The following is a 27,931-nucleotide window of genomic DNA, read 5'->3' as shown; positions in this document are numbered from 1 at the left end:
ATGAGTGATACTGACCAAAAGTTTGGGAACTGGTCCAGTAGATCGCCTCAGCTGGCAGCCATGACATGGCTGCAGTGGCTGCAACATAATCCTTTGGGACAACTCCGACCTGGGACAGGACATCTTTAAGTGTAATTGTATTTGCCAAAAAAGAGAAAGAAAAAAAACCCCATTGTAAACAGTTAAAGATTAAATTGATTGCTAACATTTTTTTTTCCCAAATTTCGATGAAAATCTGTTATCATGACAGCCCTAGATGATCTACTAGACAGATACCTAAACTTTTGATAAGTATGACTTATTAAATACCCAAACATGTAAATGTAGGGCCCAAATTTAAAAATACTGGAATCTCCCTTTTAGTTCTAGCAGCTGTGATGGCCAGATCATCTGATTCACACCATTTTCATCTAACCATTCAGTGACCCTTCGTGTTCTGTGTGGATGCATCTGCATTCATTATGTTGCTTCGCCTGTTTAATTAGGTTTGTCCTTAATTTGTCGCCCATCTGTAAGTGGCAGGAAGTGAGAGTGAGTGAGAACAAGAAATTATGCTGTTGCCCACACAGTCGAAGCAAAGGAAATAACCCTCATCGATCCACTTATCTCACTACATGTTTCACATCTCGTTTTAACTTTCAAATAAAAACTACACCTTCATCTGTTTGTTGGCTCGTCTTTTCTCAAACTACCTGTATTGAATCCTAAATCATCCAAACACAATTTTAGAGAATATAATCCCTCATCATAAACCAATACAGTTTGCAGTGTCATACTGTGTCATAGAGTGACCTCTACTGGAGATGAGCCGAAAATGGAGATGAGTTGACCTGGGTCATTGCTAAATTCAGCTCAATCAAATCCTCTTGAGAAATAAAGACAGATTTGATGTATTGGCCGCATAATTGCTCGTATCGGCCTCATCTCTGGCCGATCACAGATTGTCACCGAGGCAAAGTAGAAATCATCACTGAAGCATGTTAAATGGACACTGAGTCAAGTCAGTCAAGGCATATCAGATTATACAATGAATAATACGCTGGTTGCAGATGAGGTTAGCTGATGAATGCGGTTTTCAACACGGGTCTATTCAAGCCACAGTCCAGAGCTTAGCTGGAGAGGTGCTGTCTGGCGGAGACGGCTCTGAGAGGAGAGCATGCTATTAATGATGCCGATGTTAATGCTCATGCTGGTAGGAATGCCCATGGGTAAATTGTGACGATGCAAATGCTAATCAGCTAGCTTGTGGGGGAGAGCAGATGTGTGTTATCTCTTTAAAACCACAACATCAGCAGCAGCAGGAACTGACAGAAACTGACAACTATGCAGGGAAACTGTGAGATAGTTGTCCCCTCCACCTGGGCTAAAGAAAGGTGAAAGCTGATGCCCTGTCTGGCCTGTCTGGTGTGTTAATAAACAGTGCTGACCATGCTGATGCTGCACCATGCATGCTCAGACTCTTTGTCTGTTGAAGTCCCCCCTGTCATAAAAATGTGTTTTTCTTCTTTCTACTTGTTCTTAAAGTTGAATGTTGGAGCTTGTGTGGCACTGTGTAGAATGGTGTATGTGCAGAAGACTGTTTTCACAATCATTGATCAAAGTGCACATTTTCTCTGTGCTCATTAAAAATCTGATTGATTGATGAGGCGGGCCTACGAGCATGATTTGTGACATCACAAATACTCAAATATTCAGCATACACGAGTGTGATGTAGAAATTTGAAGCCTCCAGCCTCCAACACTGAGAATGGACTTTACAGTAAAGTAAGAGACATCTTGTGTCAGCAGTTAAACTTGCAAAATGAATGATGTTAATATATTGTGGATTTTTTAGTGAGGGAGAAAGAATAGATGCCTTTATGATTTTAATGTGGTAATTATATATACAGTGTATATGTTTTTTTTCCCCAGGCAAAAGCAATGTTATAAAAACATTAGAGAATTCTTATATTTGCCTTAATATATGTGTGTAAATTGTAAGTTGTCAAAAAAAGCATGTCACATATAATGCTTCTTTGCAAGTGGCTGCTTGGGAAATACCATGCATCACTAGATGTGATAGATAGATTAGATGACTCACATGGTAGCAAGTAGTTATAATGTGTGGCTCTTGTGGTTTCAGTTTTCAGTGCTCATGGCCACATGAGGTGGTGATGCAACTTCAGAAAAATGTGTCAAGTTCTCCTCTTTCACTGTCTGAACTATGATCTCTGACAAACATCTGGCAAAATGTTATTAGTTTGAAGCTATGATGGCAGCCAACTGCCTTCCTAAGCAACGTTTTCATGAGAACAGAGCTGTGGCTCAACTCCATTCCATATATTAATTTTTCACTCTTTTTGAGTATGTAGTGCATTGTAGAGATACATGACATTGGATTTTTGGATTTTTTGCCGAAGCCTAGTGATGGCCAGGGTTAGCTTTGGGGCTTTCTTCCTATTTGTACTGAAAAAGATTTGACGCTTTGGGGATTCAAAATCAGCAAACACAGCGACATGTGATTGCTCCCATGATTCCCATAATGCATTGCACAAACAAGAAGAACGAGGGGCTTATCCAGGCCCAGCCTTCAAGTGCTTACAGTAATTTTATAACAGGGTCAAACATTAGGCTATTTCTATTGCTCAGGGGTCATGTGACAGGTGGTTAAAAAACAAACCCAAGTAATATCTGATGTTACAGTAAATCACTGAGTAAAATATGTCAGGCAGGGATAGAACAACAGACCAGGCAGGGTAGGAGAAAATAAAAGCCAGGCATATTTTTTGGGTTCTGCTCTGTGCATCTGAAAAGGGGATTAACAGAGCGGGAGGGTAGTACAGCAGACCACTCTGCAACAGACATCCCACTTGAGTGATGGCAGAGCGACAAGCTGAACAAACATCCCCAACAGAGAGACAGAAAGAGCAGGAAGGAGGAGAAAGGAGGCAGATAAGCCTTTAAGGACGGCGGGAGAGAAAAAGACCGCCTGAGAGTTCAGGAAGAAACTGTGACAAGGTGGATGATAAGAAAATAACTTTAAAGCACTTACACTTTCTAAATTGGTCCCTAGGGAGGGACCAGACTGAGAGCGATTCAAGAAAACCCTATGATTCAGTACCTCGTCTGATGTGGGGACACCAGGGCCCCCTCCTGGAGCCAGATCCAGGACAGGAGCTTGCCGGTGAGAGCCTGTTGGCAGACCGAAAATGGCAATGTGGGGCCACCCCCCTGTGGGCTCAACGCTCGCAGGGGAGAGAGATGGGGTTGGTGCATTGTGTATCGGGCAGTGGGCAAGGGCGGAGGCCTGAGCATCCCGACCCCTGGCTTCTCAGACTGGCTTTTGGTACGTGGAACGTCACCTCTCTGGTGGGGAAGGAACCGTAGCTGGTGTGGGAGGTAGAGTGGTACAACTAGATATAGTTGGACTCACCTCCACACAAGCCGGTTCTGGAACCAAAGTCCTAGAGTGGGGCTGGACTCTCTCCTTTTCTGGAGTTGCCCAGGGTTAGATGCTTGACTGATCTGTTGTTACTGGACTTCTGTGCTAGTCCTGGATTGGCCATAATGAACACCATGTTCGAGCATAAGCCGGTACTTTGTACCAGGCCACCTTAGGCCAAAGGTCGTATCATTAGACCTGCAGCCGTATGCCTTGGACACTTGGGTGAAGAGAGGAGCAGCACTGTAAACTGATCACCACCTGGTGGTGAGTTAGATCAGATGGCAGGGGAGGCTGCCGGACAAACCTGGGAAACCCAAACGTGTAGTGAGGGTGAACTTGGAACGTCTGGCAGAGGCCCTGGTCCGTCAGGTCAACTCCCTCAGCTGCTGAAACAAAAACTCTGGCGTGGGAGGAGTTTGGGGCGGCTATGGAGAGGGACTTTCAGTCAGCCTCAACAAACCTCTGGCAAACCATACAGCGACTCAGAAATGGAAAGTGGAGCTAAGCCCAGGCTGTGTTCAGCTGAGGAGGAGAACTGCTGACCTGGACTGGCAGTGGAAGGAGCACTTTGAGGAGTTTCTGACTAACCTGTAATTTGCAGGGGGGGCAGAGTCTGAAGACTCTGGGAAGACTCGTCCATATCCCTGGCAGAGGTTGCTGAGGTAGTCAAGAAGGTCCTGGGTGGCAAGGCACAGGGGTGGATGAGATTCATCCTGACATGCTGAGGGCTCTGCACATTGTTGGGCTGCCTTGGTTGACACACGTTTTCAGTGTCGCGTGGAGGTCAGGGATAGTACTCTGGAGTGGCAAACCAGGGTGGTGGTTCCCATTTTCAAAAAGGGGGACCAGAGGGTGTGCTACAATTATCGGGCTATCACACTGCTCAGCCTCCCTGTGAATGTTTATTGCAGGGTGCTGGAAAGAAGGCTCTGACCGATTGTCGAGGAGGAACAATGCAGATTCCAGCCTGGCTGGGAACAGTGGACCAGCTCTGAACCCTTGTTGGCTTGCTGGGAGGGTCATGGGAGTTTGCTCATCCTGTCTTCATGCGTTTTTTGGACTTGGAGAAGGCCTACAAGCGCGCCCCTTGGACAAGTACTAGGGGGGAATACTGTGGAAGTATGGCGTACCGGGGACTTGATATGAGCTGGATTGCCCCCTCTAGTTGGGGGGGAAGGCTCCAAGCGAAGGAGTTTACTTGTTCATGAGTGATGGGAAAGTGGAGCATGAGATGGACAGGCGGTTTGGTTAGGCATCTGCAGTACTGCAGGCGTTGGTGACCGGACTGTTGTGGTGAGGAGGGAGCTGAGCCGGAAGGCAAAGCTTTCGATTTACCAGTCTATCTACGTTCCAACGTTCCTCATCGATTTTCATGAGCTGTAGGTATCGACTGAAAGAACAAGATCGTGGATACAAGCTGCCGAATAAGTTTCCTCCATAGGGTGGGTGGGCTCAGCCCTAGAGATAGGGTGAGGAGCATGGACATGCGGAGGGAGCTTTGAGTAGGCCTGCTGCTCTTTTGCGTTGAAAGGAGCCAGTTGAGGTGTGTTCAGGCATCTGATCAGGATGCCTCTTGGGGGCCTCCCTTTGGAGGTTTTGCAGGCATGTCCAACTGGAAGGAGACCACGGGCATACCCAGAACTCGCTGGAGAGATTACATATCTTATCTGGCCTGGGACAAATTTATTTGGTATTATTATATTTCCCAAATCCTACACAATGGACCTTTAAAGGGGAAAAAAGCAATACAATGCTGCCTTCAAAATCGGTTTAGAAATTGACAATGCAGTTTTACAAACCCTACACATCAGTGTTACAGAGTTGACTATGTCTCAAAAGCCAAAATGCTGTTATGCTTTGAATGATACAGTATCAACAAAACATCAACAGCAGGGTTGCTTTCCTCTGCCTTGCGTGAAACTGTAAGTGTGGAGAGTGGAGATGTGAGTAGAGAGCTTCATTTCACAAAAAATATGTACACCACTTACATGAGGTGCTTTTACTATTTAAAAAATTAAGTAATTTGATTCAAACAGATTCATTGCTGAAGCCAAAGTGACTCATTATATGCATTTTATGAATCATTACACCAGTAACAATAATAATGAACGAAGAAAAATACATGACCCAGTAGGGTCAGGACAACTCAGCTTCACCCAGAAGATACAGGAATAGAAACACCTTAAACATTCATTATTGCAGCAGGATGTGTCTGTGGCTGTGCATTTGTGCTGCTTTTTCAATTCCATAGGAGGGGAGCAGACAGCAGACAACATTTGGTCTATTTTGGGAAGGGTCTTGTCAAACAGGAGCACAGCAGGAGTCTCTTTTACCCTCTGGAAAGTTCAGATGGGACCACGCGAGCACGTGCTCTCAGGCACACACAGGACACATACACACACGCACACACAAAAGAGACTCAGCTGGGAGACTGTGGGAACAAGGACTTTGGCTCCTTCATTTGGCCGCAGTCAGAGAACCAAAAACATTTTACCACCTCTGTTTTGGTCACGTAACCGTTCAACTGACCATCACACTCCAACCATCTGAAAAATCAGGTCTTTTCTCTCACTGTCGGTGATATCATCGAGAGAGAAACTAATACAAGAGAGGATGACTCACAGCTTTTCTGTGGTCTCTTTGTCTTATATTAATAGATGAGTAGTAGAGCCCGCCACTCATAAAGCCATCTGTCCTCTACACTTATACAGCAGCTACATAACAGGAAATAAAGCCATGAGTTGAAAAAACCACAATTCTCCAGCTGACCAAATGCTGCTGTAACCCGTGTAACCTGTAGTAAGCCACTTTAGGGCTTACTGTGCATGTAATGATGTAATATTACCCCCGTAGGAAAAATCGTGTCTACGCAGAGGTCAGTGGTCGGGGTCGATCACTGAACAGCCTTCCTTTGGCCAGCAGGGACTCAGTGTGTTGCTCAGCGACAGCACGGCGGGTGGATGCTTGGGGATTTGAACCCAGATCTTTCTATTCATTACACCACCCTGATGAGTGACAGCTCTAGTGTGTGTCAAGAAGGACTTTCAAGGAAAGCTCATTGAGCAGCAGCCTGCTTGTTTGCTTTGACAGATCTCTCTTCAGCTGCGTCTTAATCTACCACAGACACATCAGTGTCTGAACACAGGGTAGCACAGTTCATCCTGTGATTAAAATACCAGTCTTCAACTAATCTTGAGAGGTTATAGAGATGAATCGTTGCTCTACATAATCCAACGTAGATCAAGAATGTGTCGGAAAGAAAAGGCAAAAAACAATATAAGGAAATAAAGGAAACCAATGAAATAAAAACAAATGAAAAATGAAAAAGCCTTTTTTTGTAGAAATAATTAAAAAATAATGTAAAAAAAGATGAAGAGTCCACAGTCATGCACTGAGAGGCTTGTACTTAGGCACAGCCGTGCTTTCAGCTACCTGCTAACATTAACATGCATAATGTTTACCATCTTACTTTAGTGTGTTAGTATGCTAACATTTGCTAGATAGCACAAAACCAAATGTTCGTCCAAACGACGGCACTATAGGGAGTTACAATTCATTGTAAAGGGATTGGGAGCGACTGAACTAAAGCATCATGGCAAAGCATCCAATAACTGTGGAGACATTTTACTCAGTCAGGGGAAACCCAAATTCATAAGGATACATTGACTGGTAGCCACGAATGTCTGTATACGAATATATTAACATAGCATACCATTGATTATCTTGTTGTCTTGAGACACCAAAGCTTAATTTCTCAAGAAAATTAGACAAATAAACCTGTTTTCACGTGAAAACAATCTTTGTTATCATGAGATAACACAATTATTAAGTTGTGATCTCGAGATAATGGTATATAAAGCAAATAATTGTGACTATAGCCATTCTCAGCTTACATATTTTTTGCCAATACATCCAATAGATATTTTGCAGAATAAGTGAAAACCTTAACCTGCTGTTGGCAATAAAGTATTAGTCAGTAGGTTCATCCTCTGGGGATAATGAAAATTGCAAATGCAAATTTCACAGCAATCCATCAAGTAGTTGTTGAGATATTTAAACCAAAACGGTGGACTGACGAACCAATGGACAGTGAAGAGCCACTCGCATGGCTAACAAGCGGGGTATGAAAAAAAAAACATTTTCAACCGGGGCCACTGACAGTCTTGTTCGCGCCCAGGAAAAGAGGATGTTCAAAGGCCCCCCCCAGAAGATTATTTTAAGGGTTGTGACCAGTGCCTCCGCTGTCTGTGGCCCTTCATTCAACTAGACCCTGCTATTTAAACAAAGGCTTCACAGGGTTTACATCAACATTGGGGAGACAGAGTGCAGGAGAGGAAGTGGAGATGAATGGTTTTTCTGAGGACCGTGTTAATCTTCTTTAATAGTCCCATCTGGAAGTCTGCTCCCCTGCTTAGTTCACCTTCTGTTTATCAATAATTCAATATGTGGCCAGCCAGGGGGCCAAGCCTGCTTTGCTGAATTATATGCTTTTACAACACCGCCTTGGGCATATTAAATAGTATTAAATCTGGTACAGGTGTACTGTACTTGTTTTAATGTGAATGAATGTGAATGGAAAAATTAAGCACAAGTCTCTTACTGTCTTTTCATGTTTAATTATGGACAACATGGGCCAATTCAATGGGCCAATACTTATTCAAGCTGGATTCTGAGATCTGTTAACCTCAAATACAAGAATGTCAAATAACACTAGCCAACTCATCTTGACTTCTTTCATCCACCACAGAAAAGATTCATATCTTCACAGATTAACAGAAGAGATGCCATCAAATTTCCTCAACAATTTCTCAAAAATGAAACTCAGATTTCAGTATTTAGAACATCTGTGGAGTTTAATCCCCGTCTCATGTGTCTGTTTGAATTAGTATTTGAGCGGATCCGGGTGCATATCTCCTGACAGCGAGTGTTATTAAGTCACGAGAAAGTGTTGGAGGGCTAGGTCTCCTTCAGTACAAAAGAGGCCATGGGGGAGATTGATGACTCATAGGATCTCAGGAGACAGAGCGGACGCACAGATCTGTGAGGAGACACGGACAATGGTGAGGGCTACAGATGGCACCGCTCTGAAAAGGCTTGAACAGGGAGGTAAAAAACCTCCCACGGGGCAATGTATGGATGTCACTGCAAGGAGGTGATTCAGCTGACATTGGTGCGTTCTACTTCGAGTCACTTCAGAACAGAAAAAAAGATAATCGTAAAGGTTCTTTGTAATCTTTGGCTGAAACAAATCTGTAGAATAAAGGACAGTATGTACCGAATGCACAGTACTGTAAACAATAACTAATGTAGGTTCATGCTGTTCTTTAGTCTCAGAGGTCAGCAGCAGTGTTGAGCCCAGATGTGTTCGTGTTCATCTCATGCTTTCAAACAATCCTGGCAGTACACACAAATACTGGGCTGCTGCTTTGTAGGGGGTGAGAACAGTTATCCTACAATAACAGCCTGGGATATAAAAAGAATCCACAGGGGTTGAGAGTTAGAGAAAGAAACAGAAAAAAAACACAAGGTGAGAGCGAGCAAGAAAGCAATGTATGTCTATTTCAAGCTTCAAACCTCAGAACAAATACAAATTAAATATCGTGGAGTCTATTGTTCTCATTTCTGTGATGACTTCTTCCCCGTGTTGCTATCAGTGCCCCAGATCTTCAAAAGAAAACAGCCATAACCAGAGAGAAAGCTTTCTGTCTCAGAAGCTAAAAGCCAAAGCTTTCAGGTGTCTTTATGTTTAAATGGGTCATGTTGTTTGGCTGACCCGATTTAGGGAAATGTCTCTTGAAAACCAGTCAAGAGAACGAAACAAAAGACAGAAACTGCTAGAGGTGGAATTCCTCAAAGCAAAGAGGATGATAGGTCTGCCCGCCCGCCTGTGTGTGTGTGTGTGTGTGTTTGAACATGCGTGTTTCAGTACAGATCAAGTTCTCCCAGTGGGGAATCTGTCAACTTGTTACTGTAAGAAAGCCCAGTGACATGGTTTCCGCAGGTCGCCCTTGTGTTCCTTTACAATCAGCACACAACAGCACAGTGATAAAGGTTGACCAACCCAATCACCAGATAAATGTTGGCAATGTACATTTCAGCAAACCACAGATATGTTAAAACTTTACGCTTCTTTAGTTTGAATTTTTTTTTTAGCTTGTGTTTTGACAACGCTGTGCTCTCTGGTCTGGTACTTGGTTAGGTGAAGGAAAGCATTGTGGTCTGGATTAAATCACTGCGTTACTTCTGTAACTTCAGTTGCAAATGCCGTTAAGTTAAGTTACATTACGTTGTCAGTAAGTTAAAAGCGCAATTGGACATGGACCGCGCTCTCCTGAATGAAAGTCCTGTGTTTGTTTAACCCGACCTCCAATCCCCGTCCTCCTAGGTATACAGACTTTTCGCTCTTTATATTACTTCTCCTCACTTCCTCCTTTGCAGCTGGAATAACTGGAGGTCGCCGCCAAACAAGAAATGTAAATATGGGTCGCAATAAGCTGCTTCCCTCGTCGACCTATATGGTTGTTTTCTGATGAGGATGAGTTGTGTGAAACGTGCAAATTTGAACGTAGCCATATTTTGCAGACATGTAAAACACAAACATTTTATTCTGGCCAATGGCCGGCGTTTGACTGGGTGCCTCATTATATTATGATTGTCAACCTTTCATCCAACATGAAATATAATAAGTGCAACTGAAACAGAAAAGCAGAGGAAAAAAAAGGCTTTCAGTGGGATGCAAAACCTAAAAAAATCCACAGCAAAGATGGAGTATAGAGAAGGGATTGTTTGTAGCAAACACACCTGCTCCACAGCTTTGAAGAGGAGATGAAAGCTTGTCCTCTAATTACAGCACTTCGAACAACACAAATATCAATGCTTTATTCTTCTGGCCTGTGAGGTGTGTGGAGCGACAAACAAAATCTACTTTCACTCTCCCCCTCTTTTACTTGTCGTATTTCACATCACTGCCACCCTTGCGAGAGGCGATCCTCAAATTTTTGTGTTTTTCCTCTGTGCGATGAAGCGCGTACTGTATCTCAGCTTTGCTCCTGCGTGCAGTTAGTTGGTGAAATGTTCCTCTGAATCTCAGTTTTGCCTAACAGGCTGGGACAGGGGAGGAGAGAGGGCAGCAAGAAATCCCAAACTGGCTCCTCTTTTGCTTTAAACACAATGTCTCTGACTGCTTTGTTTTTGCCTTAAACACATTCACTGGATTCATAAACTGCGTGCAGTCGTGTCTAATGAAATGCCAGTTTGATAGAAGTCATTAGACTGCTGCATGTTATTGTGAATGTCTGCATATATCACAATAAGGAGAGGAGAAGAGAGTGGAGGAGGGCTGCACAATATTTCACTGCACTTATTTTCAATCAGATTCAATCTTATCCTCAATCTGAGCAGGAGTGATGCAACACTGCTTTGCAATGATGCATGTATAAGGACCCGAATGCCTCTGTCCCCGCAACACTGAACTCTAGAAATCCCCAATCCTCAAAGTCGTGCCATTTACCACCGACACAATGGAACAAGGCATAAGAGTTTCATCTTTTATTCACAGGGACACTCATGAGGAATTCAACAGACATTATCTAAGAGCCTGTAAGATGCAAGTTAGATAAGATGTAAATCTCTATCTAAGATGATATGTTGTTACCTAAAGTGTTCTGAAATGTCTTTTAAATGCCAAGAATAAGTTTATTAATATGAGAGCATTCAGGACTGTACATAGCCAGAGAGCAGCAACAGATGGGAAGCTGCTACACCTAGTGGATTTACTACAGAACAACAAGACCTAATTAAGCTCATCTTAGTTTGGTAAAAGACAGAAACTTGATTCCAATTAGTGTGCGGATGCATTTTTCTGTTTAGTAAGGAAAACAGGTGCAAAAATATCTCCTTTTTTATATCTTGTGACTTAAAGTGGCAATTGCACTGCTTTTATATCTCCCAGCTGAAACTACAGGTCCAGTCAGACCTCTTGAGGTACAAAGAAGTATTAAAAGACAGGACCAGCCAGGGCTAGCTGGTTAGCATGCTAACTTTAGCACACATTTCTGCAACACAGTTGACAGACGTCTTTGACATAACATCAGCTCTGTTGTTTCTTCACATTCTGTTGAAAATATTAGTTCATTTTTTGATTGTTTTAAAGTGAAATTCTTTCCATTTCTTAAAAATTGCCCCTTTAAAGGACATGTTTACATTTGTCCATCTTAAAGCAATATATCAAGAGTTACCAATTTTCATTTGCTGCAGGTAGGCCTGTCCTGACAATGATGTTACCGACTTATCGTACATCTCTTACTTTACTCTACATATCTTATCAACTTATCTATATATGTACATGACCTTTTGCCGACTTCGATACTGCCCGTTGAGTTCACATGCATGTTTGTTTACACAAGAACTTCACCAACATTTGAGGCAACATGATGCCAGAGCACATTTTATTCATTGCTTTGTTTATGTGATTTTATTTTATTCATGTTTCATTTATTTATTTAGGCTATTTTATTCCAATATCTGAATATTAAGGATCAAATGCTCATTGAAAGGGTTTACCTGCATTGTTATGCTATTAAACAATGGTCTTATAATGAGAATAATATTGTTTATCACAATGTATTCATGAAAGGCCTAGCTGCAGGTGTTCCTCATGTGAGAGTAGAGCACTTCCTAAAGTGAATACAACGCAAGAAGTGGGGAACAAAATCCAGTGCAAAAATGTCTTCTGCAGTTCAGCCAAAGTTCCAGTCATTTTAGTATAATTTTTCCTCTTTAAGTTAATGGAGCAAGAAATCACTGTCAGGCAAACACAAAAAGGAAATTTATTATTTAAAGGACTTGATTTATCTAGTTTAGATTGCTCAAGTCTCATATTATCATCAGTTGAACCTCACAGAGCATTTTTTGCACAGAACGAGAACTGTGAACCACCGTGTCCTACACTGGAATCAAGTTAAGAGGGAACGTATCCTTTAAGTCTCTTTGAGCCCCTTTGCGCTCTTATCTGAGGATATAAAGCTTTAATAGCTCGGATCCCCGTTGACTATTCTGCCTGTGAAACACAGCTTAGCTCAGCCAGTATTTAAATAGTTTCTCAAAGCACATTACCAAAAAAATACCATTCTTTGTCAAATTTGCACATCTATGTTCTGCTGATTTCAGTTCCTTTTATGTGTTTTTACATATTTATGTATGTTATCATTATACCTCTCTTTTTCGCTATCAGAGGTCAGCTGCTCCACTTTGGGCAGTGACCATTTTTTTCCATGAAGATTTCACATTGAAAACATTGGAGGCTGGGGTTACTGGGCAATCAAAGCCATTAAAGACCTCACTATCAGCCTAATGCTGAGCTAATTTCAAAATAGAGTGGAGCAAATGGACTGTGAAATATGTGCTAATGGTAACAAGCTCTCCCCATGTTTATAGAAGGGGGTAGAAAGAGAGGCCCTGTGCTGTTATCACTGAGCCTACACATAATAATTTCACAAAGCTTGGGAGTCGGGGACAAGGACAATTAAAGCAGGCACTGCAAAGCGACAGACTGGTATACAGAATAATACTGTGTTACAAAGTTCACAGAGAAGAGTTCGTTTAACGTATACGGTTTAAAAACACATCAAATGAATAAAGCTCAATGTCTGTGATATCCAAGAGCAATATGGAAACACGCGTTTGCAATTTAGACAACGTGTGATGTGCTATTTGCCGCAAACATTCACTTTGCAAACATAATTTCACATCTTTAGAGGAAATTTGGCTGAATAAATACTCATTAAAGAGTACAGCATCCCTGGCCACCCAGTCGAACATCCACCCACACGATATATACAGCGGATCCTGACTTATTCCCCTTTATACATGTGAGGTGCTGACAGCCATACAGGACTATACCATGTTTTTAATCAACAGTGCAAAGCTCTAAAGTAGATTAGTGAGCTAAAGAGTTCAGTGGTTCAACTAATATGTTTCGGTTCGCCGTGCACAGCTTCCTGACTTCACAGATTTCTTGATTAATGGATACAAAAACTTCAAGGCAAAGTTTAAAATGGTACTAGAGTTATTGTTTTAGCTGCATCGTGTTCGTCATTTACCTCAAAGCAAATAATGTTTTATGTCCAAAGCTGCCTTCGAACATATTTGTTTAAATCCAGCTTAAGAGTAAAACCACAGCTACTCCCTCTACATGTAATACACATTAAGTATCACAGATTGCAACACTGTCATTAGGCCAAATGATTTACTATTAGTGTATAGTGTGAACACCTAATCTGCTTACATAATACAATACACTCTAAACTCAAGTTTTGCATCCTTTTTAAGCAATATATCCAAACTAGAGCAGGAAAGGCAGAAAGAGCGACCAGTCGACAAAGCAATGAGCAGAGAGATAACTTCAGTCTGAGATGGAACCATTTTTGATCAAGACTCCTTTTCCCAGAATGCATTTTGACAAGTCACAGTAGCAAAATAACAAACTTTTAGCCAATGTCATGGCTAACCAGGATGCTTAAACACAGCTAATGTTGTTAGTAACACTTTTGCTTTTTCTGCTATGACAAGTCAAAACGTCTGCTGTGAAAAAAATAAAGATCAAGGGAAATGAAGTAATCCGTAACACAAAAAGTCGACAAAAAAACTCTCTGGTGGAGCTATCAGTAATGGGTGAGGTGGTAAAATCTCAAAAACATCAGCCCGTGCTTGAGGACTGCAGATACTAAAGATCTCAAGCATGTCTATTGGCCACAGAGATGTGATCAAGGAGCTTTTCTGGCACCACCGCTCATCATAACCAGAGAGTATCTTGCTGGATGAGGAGGCAGCTGGAAGTCAATGACCATTAAAGGCTGTGTGTCACTTGACAACTACATTCGAGCCGGCTAGAGAAAGCTGACTAGTATTCCAAGAACAAACAAAGAGAACAAAACAGAGTCAATGAAAAGCTTTAATATAATGTTGAAAAACAAAATATTAACATATAAAAACGTAGATAAGCACCATAATACGGCTAGAGGAGGAGAAGAAACAAACAGGAAACAATAAATGTAATCTTGTATTCAGGACAACAAGCAGACACGTGGTCTGATCAATATTCCCTTAATTATCAGTGACCTCGGCTGGACTGGAGTTGGCAAACGGCAACATAGGATCATTAAGATGCTGTCTTTTTGTCCTCCAATAGAGACTCTTGCGAAAGTGAAAAGACTTTTCAAGGAAATTCTCTTTGTAACTGAAGACCGGTAGAGATCACGTCCATGTCAGGTCCTTAATCAAGTCTTTTATAAGGTGCATGACTTCCTCAGATCCAAAGCACTTTGTCTGTACACTGCAGCTCCCTCTCAGGAGAGGTGGAACAGGCTGTGTCTCACCTGCGAGGTGTACATGGCCAGATGTGCAGCAGGTAGAATGGGGCTGCGGTGTGAGCAGCCCAGTCCATAGAGTGCTGCTGATCCAGCCTGCAGGTTAATACTGAGAGGGAAACTGAAGGACGTGAAGCCCGGGTGGAACACAGCTTTGGGCCCGATGCCAGCCGCTGCTTTGAGTTTCTCCACCTCAGCCTCCTGAAGCCTCTTGGCTTTAGCTCGCCGGTTCTGGAACCAGATCTTGACCTGGGTCTCGGACAGCGACAGGGAGGAGGAGAACTCGGCCCGCTCAGCGATGGACAGGTACTGCTTCTGACGAAACTTTCTCTCCAGGGCCAGGAGCTGCGTGGTGGTGAAGGGAGTGCGAGGCTTGCGGTTGCTTTTGTGCTTCCTCAACGGGCAGACAGCCGGACTGAGCTGCCCTAGAGGACGTGAGAAAAGTGTGAGCGTGGTTACATATACAACTTTTCCACTGGTTTAATATCCACATAACTGAATAAGGTCTGAAACCATTAGTGGATTATTCAGTCAGTCTATCGACAGAAAGCAATATGACGACAAATGTTGACAATCAATTGATTGATGAATTGAATTGATGAAGTACTATACTTAAGGGACAATTTGAGTTACTGTTACTTTACTTGAGTATTTACATTTTCTGCTACTTTATACTTCCCCTCACTACATTTTCACAGTAAATATTGTACTTTTACTCCACTACATCATTTGATAACTTTAGTTATTAGTTACTTTGCAGATATCATGCTGCATCATAGCCAAAGCAGCACATTTTTAAATTAACTTATTTTATCAGATGAGAGAAACAAAACACAGATTCTGATAATCAGAATCAGAAAAATGCTGAAGTGATACTTAAGTACATTTAATATCAGTTACTTTTTGACTTTTCCTCAAGTACTATTCATATTGGTGACTTTCCCTTTTACTAAATTAATATTTTAACATGATATCTTTACTTTTATTCAAGTATGACTTTTGGGTACTTTTTACAGTGCTGTATATTGTTAATATTTGTGTTGCTTATGTTTTCTTCGTTCTCATATTTACTCGTAATTAAATGTGTTCACCACCATCACCATTTTCCATTTTCGATCAATGTAATGTACTGAACAGTCATAGCAAGGAGTGAAAATGCGCTATTATTTAGTATTTTATCAAATAGTTTATTGTTCTGCCTTTTATGCATTCATTTAATAACAAAAAAAAAAAAAAAAGAAAAGAAACGATTGAACCTGTAAAATTTAGATATTTACTGGACCCCTCCATATCTTTTCAATCCAACTTTCCACGTCTAACATTTATATAAACCATTACATCTTCTGAAGACATGACCCTGGATCACTTACGGGTTGGCGTTGGCATCATGACGTTTCTGGGTATCCATGACGCACAGTCCGCTCCTTCCGACGGCTCTGTTTTGATTGACACTAGCTGTTTGCTGAACTCATCCGTCCTGTGCGCCTGTTGATCGGCCACAGAGTAAATTCTCAGTCGTCTGTCCGTCGCGCTCAGCGGCCTCCTGTCCGACATGAGCGCGTCCACGCTGAAGGGCAGACGCGACACCTGCGCCGCGCGCTTCCCGAGCCGCGGTGGTTGCACATCCTCGTCTGTTGAAGACTCGTCCCTCCAGTCTCCAGGGGAAGACATGCTTCCTTGTTTGGGGGGCCGGGATCGATATCTAATTCCAGTCCGGAGAACACATAACTTTCTGTCACGGAGTGCAAACATGCAGCGCGCACAATGAGGAATTTGGAGGAGGTTGTTGAAAAGTTGAGAAAGTTGGAGTTGGGAGTAAGTTTGGGAGGTGCTCGGTGATTGTCCTGATCCCGGGGTTGGGGGAAGACTTGTGATTGGACGGTGTGTGTTTCTGCACGGGATCACTTTGCTGCCACACCCACAACTAGACACAGGTCAGCTGCACATCAGCCTCATTTAGCAGTAATTACGCAGGGAGCGGATTGTTTATAGCTCACGATGTTTCATCATAATTACTGACAGTAACAGACCTTATTTGATTCACTCGGCTATAATATAGTCCTGCTTGATGTCCTGAATTAATGCAAAGGCATTTTGGATGAGAGGCCTGGTATTTTGTGGAAAAAACAACCTGGTAACAGCAGTAAATCAGTCCCCAGTCTCCTAAACTCTTCTCCATCCTGCAATTAGGCTGTTGGATTGTCCTGGCCGTGCAGCACAGGATGAAATCATCTGAAAAGCTGTGCTTCAACTTCACAAAAGCTGACAGCTCCTAATTCAAGCCCTGACTCGCAAGACCTGACACCAATTGTGGGAGCAATCACAATGGTAATCAATAAGACCCATGCTGCTTTTAAACCTCACATGTAACTGTGCAGCAGCCACACACTCACATGTCAGAGTCAGTGGGGAGACGGATTATGGTTTTGGGCAGGCTTTAAAATGACTGTCATTACATTGTTATTATTAACACCTTGTAATTAGGCCTGTGGAATCCGGTTCTTTTAACCAGGATTTAACGGTAATGATGGAAAATTGCTACCTTCCTGAGGTGTGTGGCGCCCGCTGCGATTAGTCCCAGTCTCTGCTCTGTCGGTGGAGACGGAGGCGTCTCGTGCCTGTTTGAAGCTCATACCTGTAGGGCTCACAGAGTTATGAAACATCATGAGAAGTATCAGCAGTTCCAGTCTTCCTAAACACGGCCTCTAACCACTCGCTGACAGGACACGGCGATGAAACGTCTTGAAAACAAGCCAAAAAGGGCACGGATGTTACGAGTGACGTAAAGAGATCAGAACAGTTCATTTAAACTTGCAGACGGTTTCATGTCATTCTGAGTAGGATTTAATGTTCGTTCAGCCGAGGAGAGATATGCACTGCAGCTGATGCAAAATTAATGTGCTTACTGCACGATGTGCCCTATAGTCTTCACCCAGTTTCTATCTATACTCTTGTGTCTGTGTCCTTGTCTGCTATATGTGTCCACGCATAAAAATAGGCATCCTGTGAGGTGACTGGAGTGTGTCGTCTAGAGCTGTGTGATCTGTGAGCTCTCTGTAATCAGCAGGATTACAGTGACATCAGGGGCTCGACTCCCCAGTGCCTCGACATCATTAGTCTGCATATGAAGCAAAGTGCTCACACAGCGTGAGCTCACTCTCCTCTAAATACATGCAAATCAATTAAGGAGCCTATCAGTCAATTCAGTGTGCTTCCTACAGATGTGTTTATGGCTGACACGTGGGTGTGAGTGCTACCACTTTACCACCAAACTTAGCGTGTGTTTGCAGGTTTTTTAACTGGAGTAAACCAGCTGAAAATAGGCGTTTGACTCCTTTCCCATTACCAGTGAACTTGTTTGCTTCATTGCGTTCGTCATTGCGAATGCACCGGAAAAACAGAGAATAGAAAGCAGCAGATCATATACCTCATTAGACTGCATCCGGAAGCCATTTAAACTTGTTTTAAAAGGTTTTAATCAATTAAATTCTGAATAAGACATATCGAATTGATAATGGAAGTTGCTATGGAGTGAAACATCTCACTTTTTTCTCATCTCTGCTGAGAGTTGCACATGCGCAATACACATCAGTTAGCTAAAAAACATGAAAGCCACTAACGCTGGTTACTTTTTTAATATCTTTTACTTCTGTCTGTCTTTCAAACTCAGTGCTGGCTGAGTGATGTTCAAGCGCTGCTAGTTAGAGTAAATTTTTGTTCCGTTTCATCATCCATATAATAGGAGTATTTGCATTTTCAGATAACCCAAAGAAGCCTGGTTTTAAATAATTTGAAGGTGATCCGCAGTGCATAAAATTCCCACTATGATCTCCCACCAGTCTAATCTGTCTTTGTAGTCTTTCCTCCAGTAAGCAGGTCCAAATAGCTCGCTGCTGTCCACTGGTCTCAGTGCTGCAAGAGTTCCTGCTGGCTCCGTCTCCCATTGTGGGGGAACAGACGAACAGGGGAAGTGACTGAGCTGGTGCAACCTGACCATCCGAGCAGAGGTTACAGAGTCAGAGTGTCTCTGTATGGGGCAGAGCAGCAGCACACCAGAGAGCTAGGGTCCTCAGCTCACATCGATCGCCCCAAACACCAATTAGCACTGCTCTCTCTTCCGCCTCGCTTAACCTGCATTAGTTCTGCTAGCAACAGTGTGGAGTCCTAATAACCACACACACATACACATGGCTCTAATGTCAACAGTTTGCAGCTGTAAAATATTTGCTCTTGTGCTTTTTTCCATGAACAGTTGAGAGGCTCGATCAGGAAAACAGCTCATATTTATACCTTTTATCAGTTCTCTATTATCTTTATAGGCTGTAACTGTAAACCCTGAGTCATGTGCTGCTGAATATTCCTGATAAGACTGAGTCATGGTGACGTTGCTGGAAACACATCATTCACTTCTAGGTAGAAAACTGGCAGTTGATTTTCATTGTGGAGAAATTGGAAAACTTTCTGTTGTCATTTTCAGCCGTAACGACGGTGGTCCAACCAATGTGAAGTTTCTTCTGTGCTTATTTCATACACTGTGTTGCTATGCTAGCTTCTTTGATATCTACCAAGCTGCGACATCTTGGACTAAGTGCTAGCTTTGGGGGGGGGATTCAAGCTGTTGTCTCCAAAACAGGTCTCCAACTTAACATGAGTGTTGTCATTAATGAGATATTAAAGCATCAAACATGCACTTAGGCTGAATGACATGTATACATTTTGAAATAACATAATGAAAAAGACATTTACATTGTGTGTATGCACCAGCCTAAAACCAAAATCTTGGTCTTTGGTCCACAGCTTGGTGCCTAACAGATGAAATGGTTAAATAACCTTCAGTTTTTTAAATTGAGATTTGTGTCTATTTCCATCCATGTTTCCAGGACAAGCTTCATCTTGTTCAAAGCTGAGTGAGACACACCAACTGCTGCTACACACAGCAACCCACAGACTTTTTTTCACTGTAGCCATCACAGGCCAATCGAGACAGAATCAATATTTCATCTGGAGACAGTCAAAATAAACAACCCATAAAAAAGAAAGGCCCAACTACGCACGACTTCAAGATAACTGATGTTTAATGTCAATTTAAGTATAGAGTAGGCTGGATTACAGCTAAAAGTAAAATGAGCTCCTAAATCTAAGGAGAGGAGTTTATTCTGTGTGCATTTTGGCCTGCGTGCCTTCAGATGAGTCCGTGTTATAAAAGCTGACACCCACCACTCCCAAAACTGTTTATTTACTGAAGCATGGTGGTTAGGGTGTGCTTTCTTTAACTGCAGTCTTATTCTACATATTAATGTGTGACTGTGACTCGCTGCTTTGCAATAACCCATTTTCTTTAACACAACGCTATCATCAGTTGTGACCCCTGAAGCAGATTTAAATGAAAGTCTAATCAGTTTTATGAGGTGAACAAGGATCCATGATGGGAACTAATTAGCATTTTGCAAATCACATTTTTCTGACACTACATTACGTCCTCATTTTAATGCAACATACAAGGACAAAGGGGAATCCAGCTCTAATCTCAGTGGGTAATTATCTGTTTGGATGCTAGAGGTGATCAGATGTGTTTTCTCATTATTTCTTCTTCATGCCCGTCAGTGGGTGCAATCACTATTCATGGTTAGTTTATGAATCTTTCAATGCTTCATTTTGTTTTGACACGCTGTTGTTTGAAGCAAGTGAGATGTAATATCATATGAAAAGCCAAAACAAATTAGACTACTCCCCCGACTGACGAAAGCATTGCAGCTAAAGTAAATCCTAATCTCACCACAACAAATTACAGTTATGCAAATGTGAATGTGGTAAAGTATCTCTCTGTCTGATCACGTCAAACTTTTTAACCTCGACTCACATTTAATGCAAAAGGCAACCCACAGAAAGATTTTCCGTGAAAGGATCTGACATATTTATCATTCAAAACTATTTCCAGAAAATCAGCTTTCTGAAAAGTCACACTTATGTTGTGTCTTCAGAGAAAAGTTAGTCATCGTGCTATCAAGATGATAAATGACAGAAATATTACACACACAGCCACGCTGAGTAAGGGTGCTACTGTAAGGTTATTTATGTATGCCGCTGCATATGATAAGAAATGAGGAAGTAACAGCAACTTCATGTCACTGAACTCTAGCATGTGCTAATGTGTAGTCATTACGACTGCATGAGCTAGTTAATGGACTGTATTGCGTACATCTAGCCGTACATTTAAGTCTTTGTAAAGCAATAATTAAAAAGATTAAAATGTGTACTGACACAGAAAGATGTGTTATTAACCACCCAACCAAAAAAATTGTAAAAGTATATAAAATGAGGTTTCAAATCACTTTTATGACTTACTTACTCATCCGTTCATATCATTTTTGTTTGGTGAGTAGCGTAAAAGGACTACAACTAGCATTTCGTTATACCACCCTGTGCTGTAGAAAGTTAAATACATGAAACGTGTACCCAGCATGTTTTAAGTTTTGTTGCATATTACAAAATAAATGCAAGAACCCCTGCCATTATCAATACTATTTAGACTACAGTAATGTAAACATTGTTAGCCATTAAGGGAATGAGTGAGCTACAACATGTAGACAGAAAGTACGAGTGAACCACGTCCTTAGCTTCCTTCACATATGAAAAGCCACTTATACATTCTGTCCCTAACAAAAACACACAAACACAAGCACCATCTGCAGACAGTGAGTGGCATCCCTCTGCATGGCTTTGTCGGCTCCTCCAGCCAAGTGATTACGCTGTACATGTAGAGAGGCTACAACCAGGTGATCCACAGGTCAAACATCACCTTTCCAAAAATACCTTGCCCTCATTTGTCATGGCCTCTGGATATGATTTTGACATCTTACTCTAAAGTGAATACAGTAAAGATAAAGGGGCATTAAAATGAGAAGCGGTCTCTCAAATAATAACCTATATATTCACATGGATTGAGACTAGATTAAAGAGAGCATTAAACTCTGGTCAAAGGGAAACATCACTGTGCTGTATCCTAGTCAGTTTATGTGCCTTCTGTTTCTCTGCAGATGCCACCAGAGCTGAAAGAGACACATTAGTCTTCACAGCAATTCACAGCAGTTTGCTCTTGGCTTGCAAAGGGCTGCTGCTTGTTGACTCAATTAAGGCTGATGAAACTCTGAGACAGCGTTTGTTTTCCTGCATATTTTAACACCCTGAACTCTGTCTGACAGTGAAATTAATTAAGTGCTCTTAAGGAGTTGGTATCTACATAAAACACACGAGGCACCATAATCACATTGGGGTTTAGCAAATTGTCATGGTGACAATTCCTAATTTCTTTCAGGCATGAAAGGAATGGAAGTACTAATGTGCCGTCAAACCACATACTTTTAAATTGTGTGCTTGCTTCTCTTTACTTGTTGGACTAGATTTGACCTCAGATCAGGCAAAAAGTTATATCCAAAACTTGTGTTGAATATTTAAAAGGTCCACCACATTGGATTTAGTTTTCTGGCCATGTCAATACTTTCATTTTTCTCACATCCTACCAGCACTGGGGATTTTGATGGATCAGATACAAAAAAACAAAAATAAAATTCCCTTCAAGCTTTTCTCATCAATATTGTAGCCATGCTAGCAGCTATGGCTGGCAATGTCAGTCTGTCAGCCTCTCCACTGCTTTGGTCCAGACTGAACTATTGGATCGATGGCCATAAAATTTAGTGCAGACTTTCATAGTCCCCAGTGGAAAAACTGTAATAACTTTGTTGATAGACTGACCTTCCTTGTAGCATCACAATCAGGTCAATGTCCTCATACCTGCAAAAAAGTGTTTAACTGCTGGACATCGACATGTTAACATTGACATTGTGAGAATGTTAGCATGGTGATATTAGCATTGACCTTAAAGCACCACTGTGCCAAAGACAACCCCAAAGAGCCAATAGCTCGACTGAAGACTATTAGTCTTGTTGTACAAACAATGGATGAAATGACAATGTGTGATGGGCGAGTAGTACACATGGAGACAAACCACTATTGTCAGTTTACTTTGTGCGGCAGGTTTCTGGAGCATTTTAGCATCCTTTCAATCATTGTTGTGGTCTTACAGCCAGAAACTTTTAGGAAAATAAAAGCATCATTTCCAGACACAGCAGGCAGCAGTTTTCAATGTACATGGTCTGATAAATCAACTGTACACTACCGGCCCAGCACCAAACAGCCAACAGGCAAAACAACTAGCTAGCAGACATAGCTTAGCACTTAGCAAACAGACATTTCTCTCAGGAATATGTGGAGACAAAAGAGAGCTTAAAGGATAGTGAAAAGTGTGCTTAGAGACACAATAGCAACTCTATGAGGAAAAAAAAGCTTGCTGAGCTGTCATAAAGATGCACACGCGTAAATGTACACATCCGTAATCAAAGAAAGGCGAATCCAGTTATAGTCCTTTGATATTGTTACCTCTGTTCTGTTTTATCATCAAACTCAACTAGTGGTTGCAGTTTTGAACGATTGGGGGAAAAAAGCTGTCGATGCAGACGGACACAATGAAGGCGTAGGTACCAAAGTGGAAAACTTTAACCAAAATGGCGTAGCATTTTTGCCGAGGATGTGACTGAGCAAAAAAGATGGAACTTTTTACTGTAGCTCGCCTGTTACTCATTTTGCTCTCGGCCAACATGTGATTAATGCTCTGTATAAAGGTGTGTTTGTTCTGCCACAGTCTGCAGTGTAACGACACAGCTCTCAAATCTGCTGACATTACCAGGTCTCTCACTGACATTATCAGATTTCTCATATTGAGCCATTTCAGTCAGGGAGTGGTAGGTGTTAAAATATAATGATTCATCCATCATTGTCAGAAGCACTTTGCTGCTATTTCTCATGCCTGCATTTGAATAAATCCAACACACAGCCCAACCTCAGAAAGCTGCTCTTAAAAGAGTCTTTTCAGAGCTGCAACAACAGAAGGCGTTACGTAAACATATAAGACAGCTAGGCCTAAACAAGACCGTGTCCACAACATACTTTACTGCTTTACATTACATTTGATAGCTCAGTGTCTTTACTGTTCTCCTCTCCACCACTGTTTCTGCTATTTTCTGAACAGGTCATGTGAAACAACACCCAACTTGTTTCAAACTGCACAACATCCTGGGGCCTCTGTCCATGTAAACAATGCTGGTCAACAGGATTCAAAGTGTGGTCTGGAGGTACAGCCGCCACAGTCTGCCAGTCTCTGAGCAGACCGCAGCACTGATTAAAAGGCCTGCTTAACTGCTAATCACAACTCCAACAGCCATTTATCCTCGATGCTGTAAAAACACTCTCTATAAACCGCCTTTTTTCCGATTCAGAACCAACAGCTCTATTTGCTGCAGAGCGCGTCGGCCTATGAACTGATTCGTTTGTGAAACAGAGTTAAAGTATTTTCCATTTTCTGTGTTCTCACAAGCTGAATCCAGCATGGTGTGAATACATTTCTCAGTACATCTGAACTGCTTGTAGTTGTGCTATATAGCGGGAACTGAACAACAGCTGTGCACTCTTTGCTGCGGAACTTTCAGAAAGCATTTAAGTTTGAGTGTTTATCATCAAACTTGTTTTAAATAGTATACTTTACATGCAGGTAAAACTAGTGGTGTATGATAAATATCTAATATTTGTAAATTATATTATTAGTTTTTTGTCTGTATTGGTATAAATTATAGCCGATACATGGCACCCAACAACACGTAGACTTTTTTTACATTCTCAGAGGAAGACAACGTGATTTTAATTTGCAATACATGTGCCGCCAGGTTTTTGAGATCCAAAACTGTGTATAAAATATGAAGAATTTCTTAAAAATGTGTTGAAAATATTCAGTCATAAATATGGCTGCCTCTATGTAAAAGCTTGTTAGACTTCAATGGTGTATATTAGAGCACACAGCGTAGTTGTAGACTGAACACTTCTCTGAACTTTAGTGAGAACGCTGATAAGGCTGCCATGTTGTGAAAAGGGTAAAAAAAAAAAAAAGGGTCTCTAAACACAAAGCGAGGCAATGAGGCTCATCAATCCAAACATTAAGAAACTGCAGAACAATTTACAGTAAATTGTCCATGGTTTAAAAAACAGTAATTATTTTACAGTTAAAATAATCACAGCCATATGCTGCTCTCGAGTTGATTAACTTATATAAATCCTGATAAAAGGAGAAAACTTTAAACCTTCTGGCAGTAGACACATCATAGCAACATTTGGTGAACAAGTTCAGGTCAATAACCATTATTCAATAATATTCACCACATTTTGTAACCATATAAGCAGCCAAATTACATTAGTTTTTAAGACAAACTACACTTAAGTTCTTAGTCTTAGGGAAATACTCCTCAATTCATAGAAACACATCGCAACACGCCACTATTCGAAATGTAAAACCAAAGTAACAAATTAAACTTTTGCATTTTGAGAGTGGAAAATGTTGGTACTCACAGTATGCATCATTCATTTACATGTATTAGTCTCCTGATGTTTCTGTGACAGGGTAGTAAAAAAGAGTCACCAGTGTTGTGTAACCAACAAACTACCATGGCACATCAGAAATTGATATTAGAGGAGGTGGTGCCCTCTGGTGGAAAATTAAGAGAGTTTAATCTGAGATAATCTCATGGTAACTCCTAGAACGTGCTGTTTTGGTTGGTGGACTAAAAAACGGTTCAAACTCATAAAATACATATTCTTGAGAACACGGTTTGTAGTATTAGTGTGTACATAATAATTTCTCCACAAACTATTGCAGCAATATGTACACACTACAATTGTATGTACCGTTCTGCTGTGACACTGTCTCAGCCCACACTGAACAGCAACATCTTTACAAATGCAACATGTTGTGTAGAGTCACTGTGCTGGACTGTCATACTATAAAATACCAGAATAATTTGAACAAACACTTTATCACAGTCATTTGAATATGGACTCTTTTAATAAAACACTGTCCATCGAACATTGTGCAGAAGATTGTTCCATACATATATTATACAGATTGGTTTATGCTCTCTCAGCACATTAACAGTTGAACCACCAAATTGTGCCTCGTTGTAACACTGTTTTTTAACACCCCATGCTTAAAGAACTGAAAGTTTCCACCAACTAAAAACTCTGATGTAGAGATAACTGACGATAAAATAACAGTAAGTGACCTGCTACGGTTGTTGTTGGCCATTTCAGTCGGTCCATGCAGCTTCAGCTGGCCCTGCCGAGCGTGACCAGTCTCTCTCTCAGAAGCTGGTTCTCCTCTAGCATCCTGGAGATGGTCTTGAGAACTGCAAGCTTGGCCTATGGGACACATTGTCAGGAAAAGATAGAAGGAGTTATAAAGGAGCTATGTACTGTAGGTTGATCCGTGGGTACAGATGAGAAAGGGTACCTGTAAGTCTGTGGTTTTATCTATAGAAAGGACTTTTCTCAAAAATTTGATTTGTGGTGAAAGGAAGAGCACAGGCGTTACTGATGACATACATAATATGGCATACCTTTTCCTTCTCGTTTATTGCTTTGCTGGTTGTGCCTTGGGAGAAAATAAAAACATCTCTACCAACAGAGTCTGCAACAGTGTCAGCACCTGAAAACAAAAAACTAAATGTGAAAATGAGGCTTCTGCTGATAGTAATGAAAATGATAATAATTCAGTTATAGCTTGTTTAGGCTCTGCTGTTGGGTCTTGATTGCAATAGTTTTATCTACAGTCACCCGTTACTTTAGATTCTGACCTTTAGAAGGCGATCTGAGGGGTTTTTGTTGTTTTGTTTGTGATTATAAATAACCGACCTGCATTTGTGTGGTTAACATGAGGTGAAACTGATGTTAACTCTGGTGGTGGCACAATAACTTTTTAATGAAAACAATTTAATGTGATCCTGACATTCAGCTGAATCAAAACTTTTATTTTTTTTAAATGAATAGGCTATTATAATATATACTATTTTACTATAGTAGTACACTGCAGGAATACTGTAACGTTACTGAATTGCAGTGGTGTCTAGCCATTTTAGCTTACAATTACACCATTGACCCAACAGTCTAAACAAAGTGAGATTCAGTATTTCACAAGATTAAATTGTTATAAAATAAAAATATATATAGTTTTGTGTTACTTAGTTGCATCACTGTGAATCTGACAGTGTAAGTCAAAAGGCTAATTCTAAGTTAACCCTCAGATTTCTCCATAACCGCTGCTCCTCTTTGAATTTTGTACAATAAAATATAATAATAATAATAATAATAATAATAATACATTTGTGTTTCTCTTATTGTATCCACATATGATAAGCTAGAGCTCATTTTGCTTGATTTGCTCTGGTCCACAGGCAAAAAACACTTTTAGCCAACTAGCTAGCATTACAGCCTAGTCTAACCTAGCTAGCTAACGTGTTGTAGCTGCTAACGGCAACATCAACCTACACTGCGCTCCTCCTCTTCCTCCTGCTCTGCTCTCACTTGTCTTGCTTTTATTTGTAGTGGGCTTTAACGTCCGTCTCCTCGGTGTTTTGTCCTCCTTCGTCACCTTCTTGTTGAATTTTGGTAACTTGACTTTTAAAACGGACCGAGTTGTTTCGCCTCTAACTTTGACCCGTTTGTTCCCGCGCTTGTCTCTCTGGCCCTGGGAGGGAGGCTGAGGCTGGCCCACCATGGTCTGGTCTGCCGGTGGTTCCTCTCTTTGACTGGGGCCCACCTGAGAGTCAAACCAGGGCTCATACACTCTCCTGACAGAAGACATATGTTTCTCTCTTGGCTAGGGCAGCTTTATTTTACCTGTGCCAACTGCTGATCTGTTGTGTTGTTGTGTGCTTGTAGTGCTGCTGTCAGCCAGCAGGTGGCAGTATATCCGGATAAAATGGCGTCCAACATGAGGTTCAGGGTTCAGGTCAGTTAGTCTCCATCAATGACTGTGTAAGATTGATGTTAATTCAACATATATCTAAAAACCCTCAGGTACATTTACAGCCCAATGAAGCAGAAGACCTAGTGGAGCAAACTTAATCTGTTCTGAGTGGAGGTTCAGGTTTTGAGGACAGAACCAGTATGTATTTGAAGACCTCCCTGATGTTATAAGCACACCAGTGTTACTTTAACTGGAATTTTGTTAATGTGTTTTATAAAATCTCTCACTTACCTAATT

The 27,931-nt window shown here is 41.4% G+C and overlaps 2 protein-coding genes across 5 annotated transcripts; both read right to left on the bottom strand.

The window, feature by feature from the left end:
* Window positions 1–14,459: 14,459 nt before the first annotated feature.
* LOC311257454 (homeobox protein MSX-2-like) lies at window positions 14,460–17,467 on the bottom strand. 2 transcript variants are annotated; one of them, XM_084353094.1, is made up of 2 exons: window positions 17,333–17,467; window positions 14,460–15,215 (listed from the first exon to the last, which is right to left on the bottom strand). In XM_084353094.1, exons 1-2 carry the CDS (start codon window positions 17,454–17,456, stop codon window positions 14,770–14,772), a joined length of 570 nt encoding a protein of 189 aa, XP_084209220.1. In that variant the 5' UTR covers window positions 17,457–17,467; the 3' UTR covers window positions 14,460–14,769. The 2 variants fall into 2 exon arrangements, with proteins under 2 accessions (XP_084209220.1, XP_084209219.1); XM_084353093.1 differs by lacking the exon at window positions 17,333–17,467 and adding an exon at window positions 16,161–16,830.
* An 8,245-nt stretch (window positions 17,468–25,712) lies between these two features.
* LOC311257361 (uncharacterized protein) lies at window positions 25,713–27,729 on the bottom strand. Of its 3 annotated transcripts, none has more exons than XM_084352956.1 (4): window positions 27,565–27,729; window positions 27,250–27,484; window positions 26,286–26,374; window positions 25,713–26,088 (listed from the first exon to the last, which is right to left on the bottom strand). In XM_084352956.1, the coding sequence occupies exons 1-4, from the start codon at window positions 27,658–27,660 to the stop codon at window positions 25,996–25,998; spliced, it is 513 nt and encodes a 170-aa protein (XP_084209082.1). In that variant the 5' UTR covers window positions 27,661–27,729; the 3' UTR covers window positions 25,713–25,995. The 3 variants fall into 3 exon arrangements, with proteins under 3 accessions (XP_084209082.1, XP_084209081.1, XP_084209083.1); XM_084352955.1 differs by having other exon boundaries at window positions 27,214–27,484; window positions 27,565–27,709; XM_084352957.1 differs by having other exon boundaries at window positions 27,214–27,701.
* Between the last annotated feature and the right edge of the window lie 202 nt (window positions 27,730–27,931).

The sequence above is a fragment of the Pagrus pagrus genome, assembly GCF_965226575.1.
Source record: "Pagrus pagrus genome assembly, chromosome: 5".
Lineage (NCBI taxonomy): Eukaryota > Metazoa > Chordata > Actinopteri > Spariformes > Sparidae > Pagrus > Pagrus pagrus.
This window is presented reverse-complemented; position numbering and strand designations above follow the sequence as displayed.

What these genes read in the sequence shown, in the direction of transcription:
- LOC311257454 (XM_084353093.1), bottom strand. Translation starts at nt 16,542, where the DNA reads ATGTTTGCACTCCGTGACAGAAAGTTATGTGTTCTCCGGACTGGAATT. An exon ending in CATGATGCCAACGCCAACCC is followed by an intron (nt 15,216 to 16,160) that starts GTAAGTGATCCA and finishes CACGTCCTCTAG; the next exon opens with GGCAGCTCAGTCCGGCTGTC.
- LOC311257361 (XM_084352955.1), bottom strand. Translation starts at nt 27,660, where the DNA reads ATGTTGGACGCCATTTTATCCGGATATACTGCCACCTGCTGGCTGACA. An exon ending in AGGAAGAGGAGGAGCGCAGT is followed by an intron (nt 26,375 to 27,213) that starts GTAGGTTGATGT and finishes TTTTGTTTTCAG; the next exon opens with GTGCTGACACTGTTGCAGAC. An exon ending in CAATAAACGAGAAGGAAAAG is followed by an intron (nt 26,089 to 26,285) that starts GTATGCCATATT and finishes TGTGTCCCATAG; the next exon opens with GCCAAGCTTGCAGTTCTCAA.